This window comes from Falco peregrinus, chromosome 5, assembly GCF_023634155.1.
Source record: "Falco peregrinus isolate bFalPer1 chromosome 5, bFalPer1.pri, whole genome shotgun sequence".
NCBI lineage: Eukaryota > Metazoa > Chordata > Aves > Falconiformes > Falconidae > Falco > Falco peregrinus.
The window spans coordinates 23,475,864-23,494,777 of record NC_073725.1 but is presented as its reverse complement, the minus strand read 5'-3'; the positions used below and the strand labels follow the sequence as shown (position 1 = coordinate 23,494,777).

General features: G+C 39.8%; 1 protein-coding gene across 3 annotated transcripts in view; it reads left to right on the top strand.

The window, feature by feature from the left end:
• Positions 1-2,015: 2,015 nt before the first annotated feature.
• The window catches only part of VPS41 (VPS41 subunit of HOPS complex), a 107,843-nt gene continuing 90,944 nt past the window's right edge, over positions 2,016-18,914 (top strand). The window contains exons 1-2 of one of the 3 annotated variants that reach the window (XM_055804311.1): positions 2,016-2,069; positions 6,058-6,096. In XM_055804311.1, coding sequence (XP_055660286.1) covers positions 2,049-2,069; positions 6,058-6,096 — 60 coding nt within the window. In that variant the 5' untranslated portion in view covers positions 2,016-2,048. Of the gene's footprint in view, positions 2,070-2,461; positions 2,558-3,547; positions 3,682-6,057; positions 6,097-18,914 lie in introns of those variants that run through there. The other 2 variants (XM_055804310.1, XM_005236479.4) reach the window with 2 other exon arrangements.

The window sequence follows — 18,914 nt, the reverse complement described above, 5'->3', positions numbered from 1 at the left end:
TAAAAGTGGGGAAAAAAATTATATCAGGCAAAGTTTCCTTTCACTAGATAGACATGGTCTTCAAGTAATGGATAAAATGGCTTGTGCATTATATACTACAGGACAAATCCTGCCTGCACTGACAGCAATGATATTTTTTATCATTGATTTCAACAGGACTAAGATTCAAGAAGGTCAGAATGGGACTGGAATTAATTCTCTGGGTAAGCAACACAGCTGTCAGCAAACATCTCTTACAGTCTCTTATATAGGTTTATTAAGTCTCATCTTGAAATCAGTTAAATTTCTTGCCAGCAAGACTCTTCTGAGGGCCACGCGTCTGACACATGTGAATCTACCTCTCATTTCCAGCCTAAATGCACTGAAAATAGCTGGTAACTATTTGACCTCATACCTTTCACTTTAGTAGCTCTTCCTCTTCAGCTTTTTTTTATGTCTGGACGTAAGCACCCAAGCCCTTCTTTTTTTCAGTCCATAGAACTGAAATAGAATGTTCTCCCATAGAACAGACTCTAAATTTCAGTGATCCTTTTAAGCAGTCCTTTTCCCCCTTGCAGTTTGAATTCATTTTCTTTGCAACAAAGGTGATTTGACATTTACCGTTACATCCAGGTGAGGTCTCCACAATATTTTGTACAATGACAGCCAAACATCTTCTCTGTAGCTATCCCTTGGCTTATATGGACAGGATGACATTTACACACTCCTTCGCCATGGTACCCTGATAGTCCATAGACATCTGGTAACAGACCAAAAAAGGAGGGTTTATTATTATGTCATTTGAAAATTAAATGTATTCATGACAGTTATATTCAGATGTTCTTGTACTGACACTGTTAACTTTGATATCTCGCTCTCACCCCAGCATCAACCTCTCAGTATGATTTTAAAGGACAGTTCTCCCTCTTCTCAGTCAAAATCCTGGCAATTAGTTTCTAAAGGTATGGCAACGACACACATAATTTTCATATCCAAGGTAACACTCTCTGCAATTAACTTTAATTGTATGGCCTTATGATCTTCCAGTATAATATGCTAAATTTCTCTTTTATTGCCAAAGTTGACCTACTCATTTTTAAAATCTTGGTTGTGATCCCAAGGGTAGCGACTGGGTGCATTAACACTGTAGCTCCACTAGAGATTTGGAATTGCTCCAGTGGCAAAACCCAAGCAATAAGAAGTCCCACATATCACTTTTTAGCTTTGGTTGTGTTTTTGACATATAAATAAAGTAATTTGGGTGCAAACAAAAGCATTCAAGTCTTGTTTTAAGGTTTTAAAAGACAAAATGGAGCAGTTCCTAGAACCGTAGAAAGATACGTAGGCTTTCTAAAATTTTTCTCCTCACACTAAACGTGTGGCCAATTTCAATATTGACAAATTAACTATAAAGCACAGAGAGGACAGAGGCTTTTATGTACCAGAGGATCCAATGGAAACCAGAGCTTGGTTAGCATGGAGATCTGATGTGATGGAGACCAAGTGCTGCTCAAATGGGTGCCAGTAAACATGCCATCCAAGAGAACCGGCAGCCCAGCACGCAACATGGCAGCGGGCATGGGTACACGGCCAGTGGCTCTGGGCTTCAGCGGCTGCCAAACCCCGCTAACCAGAGGCCACCTCAGCATTCACCATGGTGGCCACCTTCAGTCTCATCACAGCTGGGCATACAAAGGCCTCCCTGAGCAAACTGAAGGAATTCAGCTTAAAAACAGCATGTCGCTCACAGCTAAGCAGGGCGAGAGGAAAACCCGAGTGGCTGTGGCACCCCTGCAGGGCCCGGCCTTGCCTCAGTCCTTGGCGTAGGTTGTAAGGCAGCGCTGGCATAGCCACGGCTGAGCAAGCGCCTGGCCCCAAATAACCCAGCACAACAACAAAGAAAAAGGAAAATTAAAAAAAAAAGAAAAAAAAAGAAAAAAAAAAAGTAAAAGACGGGAGGGGGGGTGGACAGGACGGGACACCCACACCCCCGCCCCGAAACTACATTTCCCAGGGTGTCGCTGCCGCCTCGGCTTCCGGCCCCTCACGTGACCGCGCCCGGCCGCGCCATGGCGGAAGCTGAGGAGAAGGTAGCGCTGTGGGGGCACTGCCGCCGGCGGGGGCGCGGGGCCGGGGCGGCCCTGGGGAGCGGCGGCCCGAAGGGCCAGCGCGGGTGTGAGGGGCAGAGGGCGGCAGCCAGCCCGGCGGCGGTGTGAGGGCCGGCGGCGCGGCCGGCAGAGCCTCGCTGCGCCGGGGTGGAGGAGAGAAGATGGAGGCGGCGGTGCCGGGGCGCCTCTCCACGCCGCGCTGCCCGAGGCTGCCTGTTGGGTTTTGTGTGAAGATCCTGGTAGATGGGCAGGGGAGGCGGCGCAGGCCCCGGGGACTCCGCTTTATGCATAACACCCGGCGCAGGGACCTGGGCTGGGCGAGAGGGAGACTTAGGAAAGCAGCCGGCGCCGTGTAGAGCCGGGATTAAAAAGCTGAAGGGTTCGCAGAAATGGCTGAGAAGCTACCATTTATCGGGTGGCACAAGAGACGTGTTCAGCGTTTTCTGCTAAGACAAATTGTGAGGAGCTCGGTGCTTGTGACCGGTGGGGCTTTACAGTGGGTGGCCTCCTAAAGCTTGGCCTGGCCAGGCTGCTCCTCCCCGAGGTGGGGGCTGGGGGGCGGGGAATAAAAGGAACAAGTGAAGTTCCCAGTCCTTTCAGATACTTTCTCAGTGTTTCTTTGCTGAGCCAGGGCGTTGATACAGAGCTGTGTGGTGTTTGTCTGCCTCGAATGCCTACAGGTGGAAGAGTCTTAGAATTATCCCAAGGGAATTGGCCTGACTTGGAGGTTGGCACCTGGTTCCCACCTCCCCTGCTGTCAGGGGTTTGTTGTGGGGGGCTGGCTTCTCTGGGGGAGGCTTTGACCCTTTGTCTGAGTTTTTAACCATGGCAGCATTCAGAAGGGTTCTAAGGATGAAGCTGAGTCCGACAAGTCTTTTTGCCTGCTCTAAGAATACTAGAGGTTAAAACAGCTAGTGTTTTGCTTTCTTTGGACTATGGTAGGAAACTTACCTTATTTGTTTCTGTTACTTCCTGTGGGGAGCATGCACGCCACTACCAAGAGGGACTGTGCGTGTAGGTTGCTTTGAAACCCAAGTTTTGTGGTTTTCCCCTCCCAGTATCTTTAAGTTAGGGGACTAAACATAGTGGATAGCATCTGGATGTTTGTGAAGGAAGAGAAGGGAAGACCCTATAGCCATCATACTAGAAAGCCAGCTTAAGAATTTATTGAGAAGTTATGTTGGATCTACTAAGTGAGAGATTATAATGTTGAGAGATTACTTCACATTTCTGTGGTTTCCTCACCCACATTCCCTTTCTCTGTTCTTAGGCTACTTGATCAACTGCATTTGACAGCTGGCTGATTTTCCCCTGAGTCTGAGACCTACCATTGGCAGCTATTCCTACATGATTTGTGATTCTGTTCATCCACAGATTCCTGTTGAGGGATTTCCTTTTCACAGTTAAAAAGCTACTAAAAAGTAGAAGTGAGGGATAATCCTCTTGGTTCATGCATTTGGAGGGAGGGGAGAAGAACATAACAAAACCCCAGGACAGTCATAACTGCAGTTTACTCTTCCAGTTAGCCTGAGAGAGTGGGAGAACTTGGGCAAAAAGCTTTCTGTACTAAGTTACTAGCAAAGTGAGTTAGTAGGTAAGTGTCAATTATAAGCACATTCTGCGGCGTTACTATCAGGGAACAAATACAGTTTCTGCATGTTTTTCTGAAGCCAAGACTCCCCCTGATTTTTTGCATGTGCTTTTCTGCAGTAAAACGTAAAGGCTGTGAAGCATTTGCCTGAATCTCTATGCTTTTGATGAAATTTAGTTGCTGCAGTTGCAGTGGCTTATGAATATAGTAGTGGTACCCAGGTACATGTCCTAAATTGAAGCAGATTGAGACTTTTTTCTTTCACATGGATTCATTGTTTGAATCAACTTCTAGTGTGCCCCGATTTTGTAGACTAATGGTTTTCCAAGGGTGCCCTTGTATGTAACAACTTGCAACTCAGTTAAGTATTAAGGGACTCAGTTGGATGTGAGGATCAGCTGCTGTAACGGCAAGTGGGCTGTTACTCCCCCTACACGTGTATGACACTGCATGGTGTTAGATCGTGAGCTCATCCTGAAAATTATCATCACTGGCTTTGCCTGCATTTGTGTTCTGCTGAATAGCCAAAGCAATTAGAACCGGGGAGGGGGTGGTAGAATATAAGTGTGTAGCTGCATTAGAAAAGTCTCATGTGTACCAGCAAAAATGTCACTGTAATAGCTTATTTTGTTTAGGAGAACAGGTTTTTTTTTATTATTGTTTTAAACAAATTCTCCTTTATTATAAACTGTGTGAATTGCATTAAAATATCAAAATGGTAGTGCTAATAGTTTTGATTTATTAAGGAGTTGAGTAGGCAACTCTTGGTATTCAGGAGAGAAAGCCTTTTTTTTATTAGGAATCTGATATTTTACATTGGACTTCGTGTGTTGCTCTAGCTTGTTCAATAGGCTGGCAGTGTTGCACCACAGTATTTTAGTTCTGTCCTCATTTGGTTGTTGTTTGCATACACAAAGATTGTAACAAGCTTGTTATTTCCTGAAAGGTAACTGCATCTTGTCAGTAAAGACACTGAAACTGACCAACAAATGGTTTTACTTGCAAAGTCAAATCTCAGCTTGTAAGGATGCCAGGATTTTACTCCCTGTTCATGTTCCCTTGACTCCCATGTTTTTTCTGTTTGCAATTTCCCAACTCATGTCATGAGTATAGACTACATGGATAACCTTTCTATGTGATGTGTGTTTTAGAGGTGGGCCTGGCTGTAGTGAGTAAAATGGAAACAGATGGCAGTAATCGTGGTGACACTTTGCACTGAGTTTCAAGTAGCAAGTAGCAATGCTGCTCTTGTCCCCCATCTGTTGTGAGGGTCACTATGGTCACTAAAGGTAAACCTCTACTAATGCAAAGGAGGTGTTTGCTTTTTGCCTAGAGGTCATAATCAGTACATTTTATAAACACGGAAAATAGAAAACAGTGACAAACTAAAAATGACACTGGTTGTCAGCGCATTACATTTCCCTCCCTTTCCATTTCTCTTTTTAACTGTTCATAACTGCAGCTCCCTGCCCCCCCCCCCCCCCCCCCCCCTTTTTTTTTTCACTTCTCTGGTGAACTTCTGTACCTATTTATCTTACTGTCCAAATACTACCTTGTAAGATTTGAAATGCTGCCTTCTCTCTTGCTCATTCTTTGTTTATATCATATTTTGTTGTAAATGCTTACATTCACTGTCAGCATATTAGTTGTAATCTTTTATTGCTGTTGATAACGATAAATACGTTAAGTAAATCTTCATTTTGCTGACCTCTTTGAGGAGGCATTGCATCAGCAGATTTTCTCAGTGGACAGGTGAGAGATTAGCAGCTGACTTAAAAAATTTTTTTTGGTAGGACAGTAAGAATCATTGTCTTGCCAGAGAGAGACGTTTTAAAGGTATAGTTGCTTCAAAGGCAGGGGAAAGCCATATGGCTTGCCTTGACATGGGATGGGAAGGAGAAAGTCACTAAATGCTGGATTTTGATGGAAAATGGTTTGAAATTATTTACATGTAAAATAAGCCTATTAAAAGCTGAATAGTTGTCTACTAAAGCTAGTTTGTGGATAACTTGAGAACGCTATTCTGCCTTTCAAGTGGATACAAGGGCAGAATTGCTTTGCAAAACTTGCTACCACATCTGGAAGAAGGGAAGCTTTCACAGGGACAGATTCTCAGATAATCCAATCACTCTCTTCTAGGGTAGCTGACAGTAGTATCACAGTCAGCTGGTGCCAGTGAGTGTCAGTGTGGCACTAGATGGCAAGTGCAAGCAGAAATTGGGTATGAGTGGAAAGGGTGGAAACTCTGAACTTTGAGTTGCTTTTGCTTTGTCTTCTGTTTCTTAATAAATATTTTAAAAATACTTTGAAAAGGAAAATACTGCTCGGTTATTTATGTATTCAGTTAATTTCCCCTTTGTTTCTTTGTGTCATTTTCAGGAAACCAGGTCTAATGAGGAATCAACAGATGAGTCTGAGGTGAGTCCCCTTAAAATGCTTCACACCTGAATATGTGTCTGTCAGTGTGGAGGGGTAAATACAACCTCATTGGTTGTTTTTAGGAGTTTCGCCAGTGCTGTGTAGCAAGGAATGTTAATCTGGCTTTAAATTATTAAAAAGGAGCTGTTTGCTGTTAGAAGCTTCTTTATATTTAAAAAAACCCACTGTCACCCCATTATAGTAAAATGATTTATGTTGAGAGACAAATTCAACTGCATGCACTAATGTTTTGATCAAATGAAAATGTAATTGTCAGTATAATTATATATGCAGTAATACTACATTTAGGTAATCACTGTCTTTATTTTAATAGCTTCATGGTCTAGATTTAATAGTGTTCTGTAGAGTCACTGTTCTTGAGATGACATTTTATCAAAAATAGTGTCATATTCTGGAGACATCTGCCTACACTGCTACAGGTGCTGAAAAAGTGGGCTGGGGGTGAGAAGAAGAAAGTTGCAGAAGGGTTCAAGAATTTGTCCCCAAACATCAGTGTACTAACTCCAAACCTGCCATCACTGAAGGAAAGATGAGAAATCTGCAAAGATATACTTGACTTCATTGTGGTCTAGGATGGCTACAGGCAGGAGGAAATAAGGGTGGATGAGCAGCTTTAGTTGTGGCCACCAGTAAGGACAGATGACACAGAGCAGGATATTACATTCATAGAATGTTTTCACCCATTATGTATCAAAGTGAAAGTGGCTCCTAGACTTCCAAAACTGTAATGGACTTGCTGTTAGGAAGATTTTTCCATTCTTTACATAGGAATAAATCTTCATAATTGGGATCTGGGTTTTAAGCACAAAGCAGGCAGAAATCCTAATTTTTAGGGCAGTGGGTACTGCAGACACTCCAGTGCTGGATTCAGAAAAATTTTGCAGAGGATGGTGGCTTTGTTTCCTGTGGGGTAATTTTTTCCCTTTGCTTTTCATCAGTGTCTGGCTGCAGTGGCACTGTAGGGCATTCCCGGTGAGCAGCAGGGATTTCCTTGGCCCTTTAATGCTGCTGTGTGGAACAGCCACCTGGACCAGACTTTCTTGGCCCAGTGTGGAATGGTTTCATTCTGGATGTTGCTTTGTGATGTGAAGTGCGCATAGACAATGACTGGGCAATGACACAGTATTTTGTAGAATAGTGATTCTCTCAAGGGTTGACATTCACAGGATAGTGAACACAGATACTTACCTGCTGAGGTGTTTCATGAGAACTTGTTTTAGTGGACTTTTTAATGGCCTTTCAACATTTCAGCTGGTAGTAAATAAATATTTACAGCAGAATTAATCATGGCTGCATTGCCAGGTTTTTGGGGTTTTATTTGTTTTACCTTAAGTAAAAATAGGCATCATGCAGCTTTCACAAAATTGAAAGTCATAACATTTCAATGAGACCTTTGTTAAAGTCGGTGCCTACTTTTAATGTTAATTTCACATGGATAGGGAAGTGAAAATGGAGATGTTGGATCTCAAGAGCAATCCAGTCATCACTCTAGTGCCCGTGAAAAAAGTTTTTCATGAGTTGTCTTTGAATAGCAAGTCCAGTCTGTAGTATCTTGACACTATGCAGGTAGCTGATGAAATGAAACTTTGAAACCGTGTTTAGAAAGGACTTAAAGGAAGCAGTGAACAATATGTACAGTCTTAGTGTTTATACTACTCATTAGGCTATTTCTAATGATCGTTCAGATAGGAACCAAAAATAGTGGTAGAATCACAAAATATAAATGTTGTCAGTGCTTGCTTATATTATTTGAAGTCTAGTCGGAGATAGATTAAACTGGTAGCTTAATTCTTAGCTCTTTTGATTATGAAATTGTATTTTTTCTTTAAGGCGGCCCATAATTTGAATAATCAGGGATGGATTTTATGGTGGCAGTACTAGAATCTGAGGCACTAATCCTTGCAGGCTGTATCCAGTTTTACCCATTAAAAAATACACGTTTTATGGTGTGGACGTTGTAGACATCATCACGCTGGTAAAGATTTTTGTATATACAGTTGTTCTTGGATTTAATACAGCCCATAACATTGAAAGTTCTTACTGTTGGTTTCAGAGGGCACATGACGTGTATCCAAGTTATACTACAGAACTCTATTATGGAGGAATGTAATTTTTAAAATCCTAGTTTTGAGTAAATGATGTCCCTGTCTGAATTGGATGTGTAAACAAAATACAGAAGATTTTTTTCTGGGTTTTTTTTTTACACTGCTGCACCATTACTATTAGTGAAGAATCAAACATACAGTGATTCTGTTTTATGCAGCAGCTCTTTTAGTATTCCTTTAGAAGCTTCTAGTAAATAAGATGCTAATTCTAACTTGCTACCTGCTTGGTTTGTTTTGAATGACAGGCACTTTTAACAAATGCCAGGATGCTTATTTGCACAGACTTGGTGGTAGAACTTTATAATAGGGCACAAATGTGGGAATCTGCAAAAACTGTCTTGAATGTATGTCATCTAAGAGCCCTTCTTTGTAAGTTTGGTTCCAACTCTTGCTTCCCAGGAAATTCAGTTCCTAAGGCTGCTAAAATGTTTAATGCTTTTCTGCTGTTTAAATCATAATGTGTAAAATTCAAAGGTGTTAATTAGCAGAGATGGTGCATAAGTTAAGATGTTAAGCAGACCTTTCATCATGGAGATAGTGGTAGTTACTTGTGTCAGCACTTATAGAAATGTAATGGATCTTCCTGGTAACTACAGTCCAACATATGCTTTTGTTTTGTATCTTTACATATGATATAAGGTATTATAAGCTTTTTCTTTTCCTATAGACAGATTGCTATATATTATACCATGATATAAGGAGGAAGTGCTATATCTAAGACAGTCTGAATTCCTAAGAGGAAAACCTACTTGGTTTGCTAAGTAATTCTACTGCAGTCTTGAAGCACAATTTCTTGTGTCATCTGGTTTTGGTTGGTTGGTTTTGGTTATTCAGTTGTGCTTGTGAAGTATATTTGTTTTACTTACCCCAACCTTGTCTAATTATCAAATATGCTACATTTGGAGCTGACCCTAGCAGATTTGTTTGGCTAAAATGTCCTAGTACAATGTGATTTCATTGGCTTATTTGATTTTATTTTACAACATCTGGAGCTACATGTTTGGACTGTCACATTTGATGAGATCTTAAAAACAGACAACAAAGTCATCTGACTTTTGTCTGTTTGTAAACTGTGGAGGGAAAAAAATCTGCATAAATTACGTACAGCCTGAATCTGAATTTGTTTTCAGATTACTTTTCTTCCTTGCAATGTGTCTGTTTGTAAAATCTGACTTTTCTCAGTTGAGCTGTTTTCTGTCAGGCAGATAATTATATGTTGCCAGCTAATTAGCAAAAGATGATGCTAATAAATGTATAAGTAAATAGTTAAGCTTTCTTCAATAGCAGTGCAACATGGCGGTGAGATGCGCAGTGTTTTTTTTCTTGCATTTAAGTTGATGCTGCTGTTCAGCTTGTAATTTTGTCTCTGAAAGTTTTGTTTTTAATGAGAATCCTGTTGTATTACATAATGGACTGTTTTGTGGCGTGATTTAAACCTTTAAATTAAAGATCGCTTGTTTTAAATTAAAACAAGGAATATTACAGTACAGTAGTGCACATAACAGCATGTATCGTGAAATGTACCAGTGAATCACTTGTATTCTGTGAAGAAAGGAACTGGGTTTGTATCTCTGAATTTAAAAGAAGGCTTATTAAAGTGCCAGTTTGAGTCTCCCTGAATTTCCATGTTGCTTTGCACTGTATTGGTATAGAGAGTGTTCATTTACAGTGTGTTGTAGTTGCACAGTATTAATAGCGGCTCTGCCATTATGTTAAACTGAAATCTTGTGAGGTCAGGTAAATGTTATTTTTGTTTCCACGGTGTATGTTCTGCACAAAACATGCCTGTTAAGGTTTAATTTGTAGCAATAAAAACATATTTTGCACCCTGGAAAATTAATTGCAGGTCTGCATAAATTAGTAACACGTATTTCAGGTAACTTCCATGTAGCAGAAAAATGTTTGGAACCATTCTTTGGGGTCCCAGGACCTACAGCTTCTGTCTGAACCTTAGTCTTCATGTTCAGGTTAATTATGTTCAAACTTCAGAAAAAACTTAATTATGCTCTGCCTCTATCTTGGCTGTGTGCCTCCCTTCCCTGCCCCCTGTTACAAAATGCAGCAATAGTTCCTTGCCTCTGAGAGGTAAAAAGAAGGTTTCAAACCCTATTTGTGGGTGTGAGGTACTGATAAAATTGAAGTCATGATGTATCAAAAGCCAGAACCTTCCTACTTGATGATGGAATCAAAACTAAGTGATCAGCCTGGAATTTGGTTAGTTACTTGTTAGTTTTCTGTTCCCTTCTGGTTTACTGCTAAGGCTGTGAGTGGGTTGCCCTGTACGTATCTTCTTTACAGGGAGCACCTTTTCAAGAACAAGTGTCACTGGAATCATGAAATGAATGTTATGTCCCATGAAATGATTCTGTATTTATGTAAGGAGTTTCACTGAATATGGTTTTTTGGTAGGTGCTGCACTACAGGGTAAATTTTTTGGTTTGTATTGTTGGCCTGTTAAAGGAAACAAAACAAAAAAAGGCAGGTGGGTGCAGATGTTAATTTTCTGCAAAGTGTTATTAATTTTTTTTTAAAAAAATGCATTAATATGTGCATTGCAGTTTTTCTACTAAGTACTTGTGTGTGTTAGTCATCAGTGTTGCATGTTTCCATTCTAGAACTTCCGTTTTTGTATGTCCCAGTCTTAAGGGGTTTTTTGTCCTGTTTTGATCACTGATACCCTGTGAAAGGTATATGTTTGTATGTTTAGTTTATTCGGTTTATTCTTTTAGCTATTTAAATACTATATTGATAAATTCTATGAGAGTTTGTAGAGAGGAAGGTATTGTAGAAATTCTTGGTCAACCCAGTGCTCAAATAGTTTATGGTGGTTTAGAAATATCCATCACTGATGCACTTCTACCACTGAAATTTACATTTCATAATGTGAATAAATATGTAATATGTATTTATGTAATATTATTTTATGTATGTAATATTTGTGTAATCAAAAAACATAGTTCCTTAAGGTTTTGAAAACAGATCAGACCAGGAACACAGGAAACCTGTAAGCCTTAGAAAGAGTCAATGGAAAAGCCTTGATATTTTCTTTTCCTTTTCAGTGCACTCCAGATCTTAGTCTTGCAGGTTGGGTCTGGATTAGGTCAAAGCAATTAAATCGTTTCAAGTAAATAAAGCATCTGGTAAAAAAGGCTCCTTGTCATACTCTGTTTCCATCAAAATGTTCTCTTAACATGGAGTGCGGAGCACTGGGCTGGAAGAGGTGAGCTCTTCTGCAGCTAGTAGGTTTTGAAGGGACATCACTATTGCAACAGAAAATGGATGGTTGAAAAGTAGATTTGGCTACTGTCTCTGTCCAACTCGCCATTTTTGTCTCCTGTCTGACCTTTGGTGAAGTACTTCTTTTTATCATGCCTCTTTCCCTTATTATCTCTGCACCAGGTTGCCATTCTTCCATTTGTTTTAAAGGTATGAAATGGGAGAAAAATGCTCAAACCCGATATTCTGTTTCACATACCTGAGCAACCTGCAGAGAGATTACTTCCTCCTGCATGACTTTAAGTGAAATTGGCCTTTTAAATGGGGAGAATAGAAGGAAAAGATATATAAATTCCAAATAGAAAGTTATCCTCCTTATTGATGAGAAAATGTATCGTGCAAATAATTTATCAATTTGAGTCAGTAAGATGAGCATAGTAAATTATTTATTGAAGTTTAAATGGAATCTTTTCATACATTAATTTGAAAAACAAGTTTGCAGTGACTAGTAACTAACATTATAATATACATCGTTAAAGGACTGACTTGCAGGAAAAATGGATTATTGCTATATTCTTTTAATATCTTCTAGTTTTGAGTGAAAATTAGATACTTCATTTAATGAGCTATTAATATTAACCAGAAGTGCCTGTTCTATGTGTGTGTTGTGGAATACATAAAAAGTAAAAATGCTGCTGTGTGCGCTACATAAATTAAATGCAATTGCAAAGCTAATGTGTTAACAAGAGTATGCAGATGTGTCTTTTCCAAAATATTCCACTCAGATGAATACATTTACTAACAGTCTGGGCTGGAAAAAGGAAAGTAGTGGGGAAATTCAGCTATTTACCATCTAGTTCTTCCACTGTGGTGAGTGGGTGAACTTTAAAAACTGCTGTTGTCAAAACTGCACTGTAGGGTTTTCGTATGTAGTACATCACAAGGTGGCAGCTGGGCTGCTTGAATAGTGTTCACTGGGGAAACAAATGTTTGCCCAAGTTCCTTACTCAGCAAAAGGAAAATACAAGTGGAAATTCATAGTTTCATTGAGATTTGAACTGTGTTTGGATTTCAGTTTTGGAATTGGTTTTGGCCAGGGACATAAAACAGTCTATCCTGTGCTGCCTCTGTATGGTGCACTTGCTGTGGATGGACTGATCCTGTGCTTTTGAACACTAAAGTGGATTTGAAAGTTTACAGGTGGTCTTTGCCATGCACAAAACTACCAGTAAAATAAAACAAATTGTTGGGAGTTGAAATGAAACCAAATTGTACTATATGAACTTTTTACATCTTTTTTTTTTTTTTTAACATGGCATTTATGATGATTGCTCATGTGCAGTATGTCATCTGTGTGTTACTTCTGCTTCACAACTCCTTCAAACCTATAGGAGTGAATCTTCAATTGGCGTTCTGCAAATACAGTGTACCATTCTGTATGCCACAACAGTTTTGCAAAGAAATAAAATGCTCTCTGCTTTGCCTTTCATCTGTGTGTCATTTCATACTGTGAGTGCAGCCCGTTTTGATACACACTCACAGGCAGCCATATCATCTTAATTCCTTGCTTCTGGTGTATATCTGCATTTCCCAAAGAGGTCAAGGTATTAAATAAATCCTTGAAAAAAATGCATGGGGGTAACAGAAAACTGCAGTGTGAAATTTTACCATCCTGATCCATGTTTACCAATTTTACAGCCAGATACTGGGCAAGTATTGGTGACTTGCCTTATGAGGAATCATAAAGGAACTGGGTGGGAGGTTATTCACTTCACTTCCTTCACTGCACTAACATAACTGTATTTTCACCATAGAATTAGGAGAAAATATGTTAGCAGTGTAAGTCACAAATGTGTTTTTGTGGTTTAAAAATGTCAGTCTTCATGCCTTTTGTTGTCTTGTGTAGCAGTAGTTGCAGAATAGAACCTAATTTTCTTACAGGAAAATTGGAAAATTGAATAGGTTTTTAGTATGTATTCCAAATGGTTGTAACATGTATTCCAAACAATTGTAACAAATATTCCAAACTGTATTAGTGCTCACAAAACCTGTATTTATGTAGGGTTCAAAATACAGCAGCCTATGCTCTTTTGCACTCTCCTGAAAGTGTTCTGCAAATCTTGAGTGAATAATCAGGTCTTCTACAAACACAAGGATGTGTTCTCCATGTCCACCTCAGTAATTTGCATCTTTGTTGACGTTATTACTCAAGTTGTCACTTGAAATCATTAATTTTATAATGTGACTTACTCTCTATGTGTAGGAGACTGTTTGGGGTGGTTTTTGGTTTGGTTTTGTTTGTGGTCCTTTTTTGTGTTTTGTTTTCCAAATTTCGGCCAAATAGGCTAATGAACAGGATCATGGATGTTTCTAACTTTTATTCACTATTGTTGTACCTGCTTTTGAACCAGTGACCAAGATGAAATGCTCTTTGCTATTCTCATTCTTAAACCAACTATCTGCTTTTCTTGTAGGAACAAAGTTTTTCCTATTCAAGTAATGGGGGAAAAGAGGTTTATGTTCTCTCAAAAAGTTTTAGTTGCCAAAGGATCTTGTAAAATGCTCAATATTTAAATTCAGCACAGTAAATAAAACAATTTGCGATAAAATTGTGTTCCAATTTGTACACTATCAAGCGAACTGAGCTTTTGAAGGTTAAAGGCTGTAGTCTGGGTTTTTCTTGGCATCCCTTTAATGTTAGAGATTTGATTGCATTGAAAGAAATGGAGTCAGGATCATAATTGTGAAAAGAACATAGGTTTGTGGTTGAGACAGGAACACCAGTCTGGAAACTGTATCCTAGCGATGGAGAAACAGTAATAACGAAGCTGCACTTTGTAATAGTTATGTATTCTTTTACTATAATTCTCCTTGTTTGTTCTGCATCACTTATTTCTTCATGGCAAGTGGATATATCTGCCATAACAGCAGAGAGCGGAGTGCTTTCTTCTGGTTTGCTTTAGGATTTGTTTTTCCTTTTAAAAGAAGGCAGGTTAAGGTCTAGAAATGGGCAGCAGGGAAGGTGTGGTGTTTGCATCGTTTTAGAATACAGGAATCTTTTAAAAAATCAAATATGGCCAGATCTGCTTGAAGATCTTTTATACATGACTTAGAGGTGTCATCTTTTTAAGGACTGAATGGGCTTTTAAATTGTACTTCATGTGTTTCTTGATTATACAAAGTAACAATCCACTACTGTGTCTGCAACAGTGGAAACATAAAATTTTGGAAAATATTTGTGTTGTGAATTTCCAGCTATTTTTATTAGAAATAATGTTTAAATTATTTTTCAAACCCAGTGTTTAGGTTCCAGTTGTGAGAAGAAACTTGAGATGGGCTAGGGGTTTTTCTGACTCATGTCTGAATGGCCACCAACCAGTAGGTTGTCCTGTAGGCATTGTCCTTCAAGAATGGCAGCATCAGCGGGAAACACTAAAGTCAGATGATACAACAAAAGAAATTTGAGTAAATAACTACACCTTTTACAAAGACAGTGATGTGTCCTATTTGCCCACCTCAGTAATTTGCATCTTTTGACAAATTTGACTTCTAAAACTTTCCAAAGGCAAACCTCATTCCTCCCACCATTTCTGACCGAACTGATCATCTTTAAAGAAGGTGAGCTTTCCAAACGGTAGGAAGAGGCTGATGCACAGTAAGACTGCTGGCATGCACACTTCAGTGCAGTTAATTACAGGTCAGGTTATTCATAGTTGCTGTGAGGAAACAAAATGCATGTTTGGTTTTGGGGTAGAGGGAAATGTGGAAGTGGACAAATGTCCAAAAATATTCTTGGATTCCTTCTTATATCAAACAGATGATACACCATTTCCAATTTAATATATGGAGTTCAGAGCTTTTAATTTTCGTGTTTAAAGTACAAGTGAAAATCTGATGCCTGCAATCATAAGGCAAGAATAGGATTTACGAAGACTCAGTGTTTTGTGTTTATTAACTGGGAATGTAGCAAGAGGGGGAGAAGACCCATTTACCTCATCACAGGTATAACAGAGGTGTTGTTATACTTAAATTTATGAACATGATAAACCATTAAGCAGACAGATTAGGAGTTTTCTTTGGTTTTGTGTTCTCAAAAAGCAAACCAAAAAAACTATTCAGTATTACTACCAAATAATACAGGGACTTGAAAACATTATCTGGGATGGAAGTTGAAGGGATCTCCAAACTGCGTTGCGACTTTATGGTGTTACTTTTTTTTTTTTTTTAATTTATCAGTAGACTTTAGCAATTTGTTACAACTTGGCTTTTAATATTTTCTAAAATTGCTTTAAGAATATTAATTGTTTTCACATGTGTTATTTCATGTGCTGCTCCCATGTGGTGTTTTCACATATAGCAGACTTTTTGCTAAATTTTTTAATTCACTAGCCATGTTTCTGTGTATTGCAAATGGGCAGTTTGTTCTTTTCCATTTGTGAACCCTGAATTAGTAAAATGAAACTGCTTTTTCCTTCCATGTATTAGAAGAACACCTATGCTGTTAAGGCATGGAAAGAAGACACGGAAATACAGGATGGTAATTGCATTTCCAAATCCTTTTGCTCAGTCTTGATCTCTGTCCCCCTTCAGTGTCTGTGGGTTGGTGTGGGTGTGCTCCTGGGATGGTGGCTGCACTCTGCTTTGTCTTAGATCCAAATTTAGTGTATTTGCTGAGGTGTCCATGCTGAGTTCTGGTGTCTTGTGAACAGCTGTTTCATGCCAGACTGTAAGCAGTTATTAAAAACTCTGTATAAGGTGCCCTGCCATGAGGGTTGCCTGACTGAAAGTGAGCTTCTGAGGACAGTGTGGCCTTGAAAAGTAGGAAAGTAAGTGTCCTGGCAGGCACACTGGAAGTTGTTGAAATTGTGATGGGAGTCCAGGCTGGGAGTGGGTGGTGGAATGTTTGAGGCAAGTTAGGGAGTCAGCAGAGGTCCATCTGAGTGTTCCCAGGGGACAAAGCAGAGCAGATTTGGAAGAGGGAAGGCTAGGGTAGGGCTAGGTTGTATTTTCCCTTGCTCGTGAGGGTTCAGGACTCTGCAGCCTTAAAAGTAGAGATTAAGCTGAGAGCCAGCACCCTTCACCTCTTGGTTTTGGAGAGCTGGGTTTTAGGTGGGATTGACTGGCACTTTGAAGGCGGGTCACCCCCTCAACCTCTGTCTGATGTAATGTTGCAGCGAGCAGAGTCACTTTCCCTTTCCCATAGGCATCCCAAAACGAATCCCTGCAGAGCTGCAGTAAAGAATTGTTGTCCCTGCATCTTGCCTTGCGCTCCAGACCAGGCTGAAGAAATTGCTGGTTGTCCTAACTGAGCAAGGGTCTAAACTGAAGCATTATTTCCAGGGTGGAGAAACTATACAGTTTGTCAGGCCTAATTACTGCCTTCAGGTACAAAAAAATATGTGAAATCTCAGTGTTTTAGCATACAGCTATTAGAAAAAGTAAATACCTTTGTGTGAAATATGGTAAAGCAGGCAGTGAGAAATGATACATGTAGATATGCCTGACATGGTAGTGGGAATAGGGAGACTTGTCTGGTTATTTGGATTACTGGATTATGTGGGCCACGTTCAGCCTAAATACAATCTGGGTAGAGAGAACTAGAAATGACAGATTAAGGGAATAGTGAACCTACTTGTCTGAGGGACTCGGATGAGTATTTTCTCTGAGATATTTGGGGAGTGGGGTTTAGCAAACCTAAAGTCAGCTTCATTTATAGATCAGTGCTTCAGTATCTCTTGACCTGGAATGAAGGGAGATAGTCAGGTCCTAACAAAAGTCTGGGATCTGAACCAGAGAGGACAGAGACTAAAACATAATGGTAATTTTTTTACCAGGCCAAAGAAGGCATTACAACCCGTGTGGTAACGAGGTGAAAGTCAATTAAAAAAACTCAGCTGTATCCTTTGTTGGGTAGTACTTGCTATGTGGAAATCTTGCAACAGTTACCCTAAAGTTTCAGGTGTTTGTTGGGTCCCCTTGTCCAAATTGAGGTTTGCACCGTCTCCCAGGCAATGTTGGTGGTGTGAAGGGTTTGCAGAGGGACTAGGGGTCGAGCAGTGGTGCTAAATCACTGCTGATGATGCACCTTTCGTAGCAGCGTTGTAAGAAGTCATCCACTTCTACTTCTCAGCAGGGTACCAGCTACTTGGATAGGTAGTCATTGCTCCCGTGTCAGTTGGGGGACTTGTAGAGGAAAGATCCTTTCCAGCCTACAGTCCTACAGGCCTTCAAAACCAAAACTGAGACAACAAATCTAATCTCCTGATTAAGACATCATTTCCATAAAAAATTAAATTGGACATGGTTATGCTTAGGACTAAGTCAAGACATCAAGATCGAAAAGGTAATACCGGCTTTTGGCAGCTGAGTTCTGCTGGGCATTTTGCTGCACTTTGTGCTTCTGTACATGTAAAAAGAGAATTAAGTAATTCACCCAGTGACTGCATTCTGGGGCTTGAGATCTTTTCAAGGTTTTGATTTGTTCTTTTTTTATATTTGTTGTTTAATTTTTGTAATAACTGAAGCTGCACTGAGCAGAGCACTGAAGATGTGTTTATTCATTTTTACATAACTGAGGATGTTCTGTGAACCTTTCTTTTAACTCAAAAATAAATGGTGTTGGTTTCTTGGGTTCTGCTGGGGATTTTCTTATAGTTTGTAAACTAATAATTCTGGAGCTCTAACTGGTTTATTTTTTTTCTTCTGTATGATAGTGATGGCTGTTTAAATAAATAAAAATACTGATTTCTTAGTAGGTTCTTATGTGGGTTTCCAAAGATCTAGCCTGTGTTAAATAGCAATTTGTGAGACTAACTTTTCTTGACAAGTAGCCTCTTTTCACTTTTTAGCATAATGTTGGGTTTGCACTGTGGCAACAGAGTGGTTTGGTTGGGTTTTTTTGTTTGTTTGTTTCTTTTCATGAATTTGTAAGAAAGCATGGAAAAAATGAAAATGAGCTGTGGATTCTTTGTTTGTTTTGTCTTTTTTTTTCCCCAAGACATGGCCTTTTAGGAAGGCCTGTGATACCGGTGCCTTGTTGTGGTAGGGTGTGAGCGTAGCTCCTTTGAAATTGCTTGAGTGGTGGACCTCATGTATCTTTATATTTGAGTTTAAATGCTTTGTGGGGTCAAAACTTGCAGGTGTGAACAAAGCTGGAATGGCTTTGTTATATAGTAACTGGAATTCTAGCTGAGACTAGACAGAATACGTGCAGCAAAGAGGAAGAGTACTTGCCTTATAGTGTATGCACCATTTATTTCCATAAAGGCTTTGAAAAACTTTGAGGGCAAGTCATGCAGGAGGTATGACACTTCGCTGTCAGTGCCCGTAGTATAATCAGGGTATCTGCAATCAGTAGAGCATGTAGTTCATGTGACAGACTGTCCTGTGGGCAGATCCTCTGCTGCAGGAACAAACGTGGGCTAATGGAATAACTCCAGGAACTGCCCACAGGTTCCTTCTGGAAATTTTCTTCAT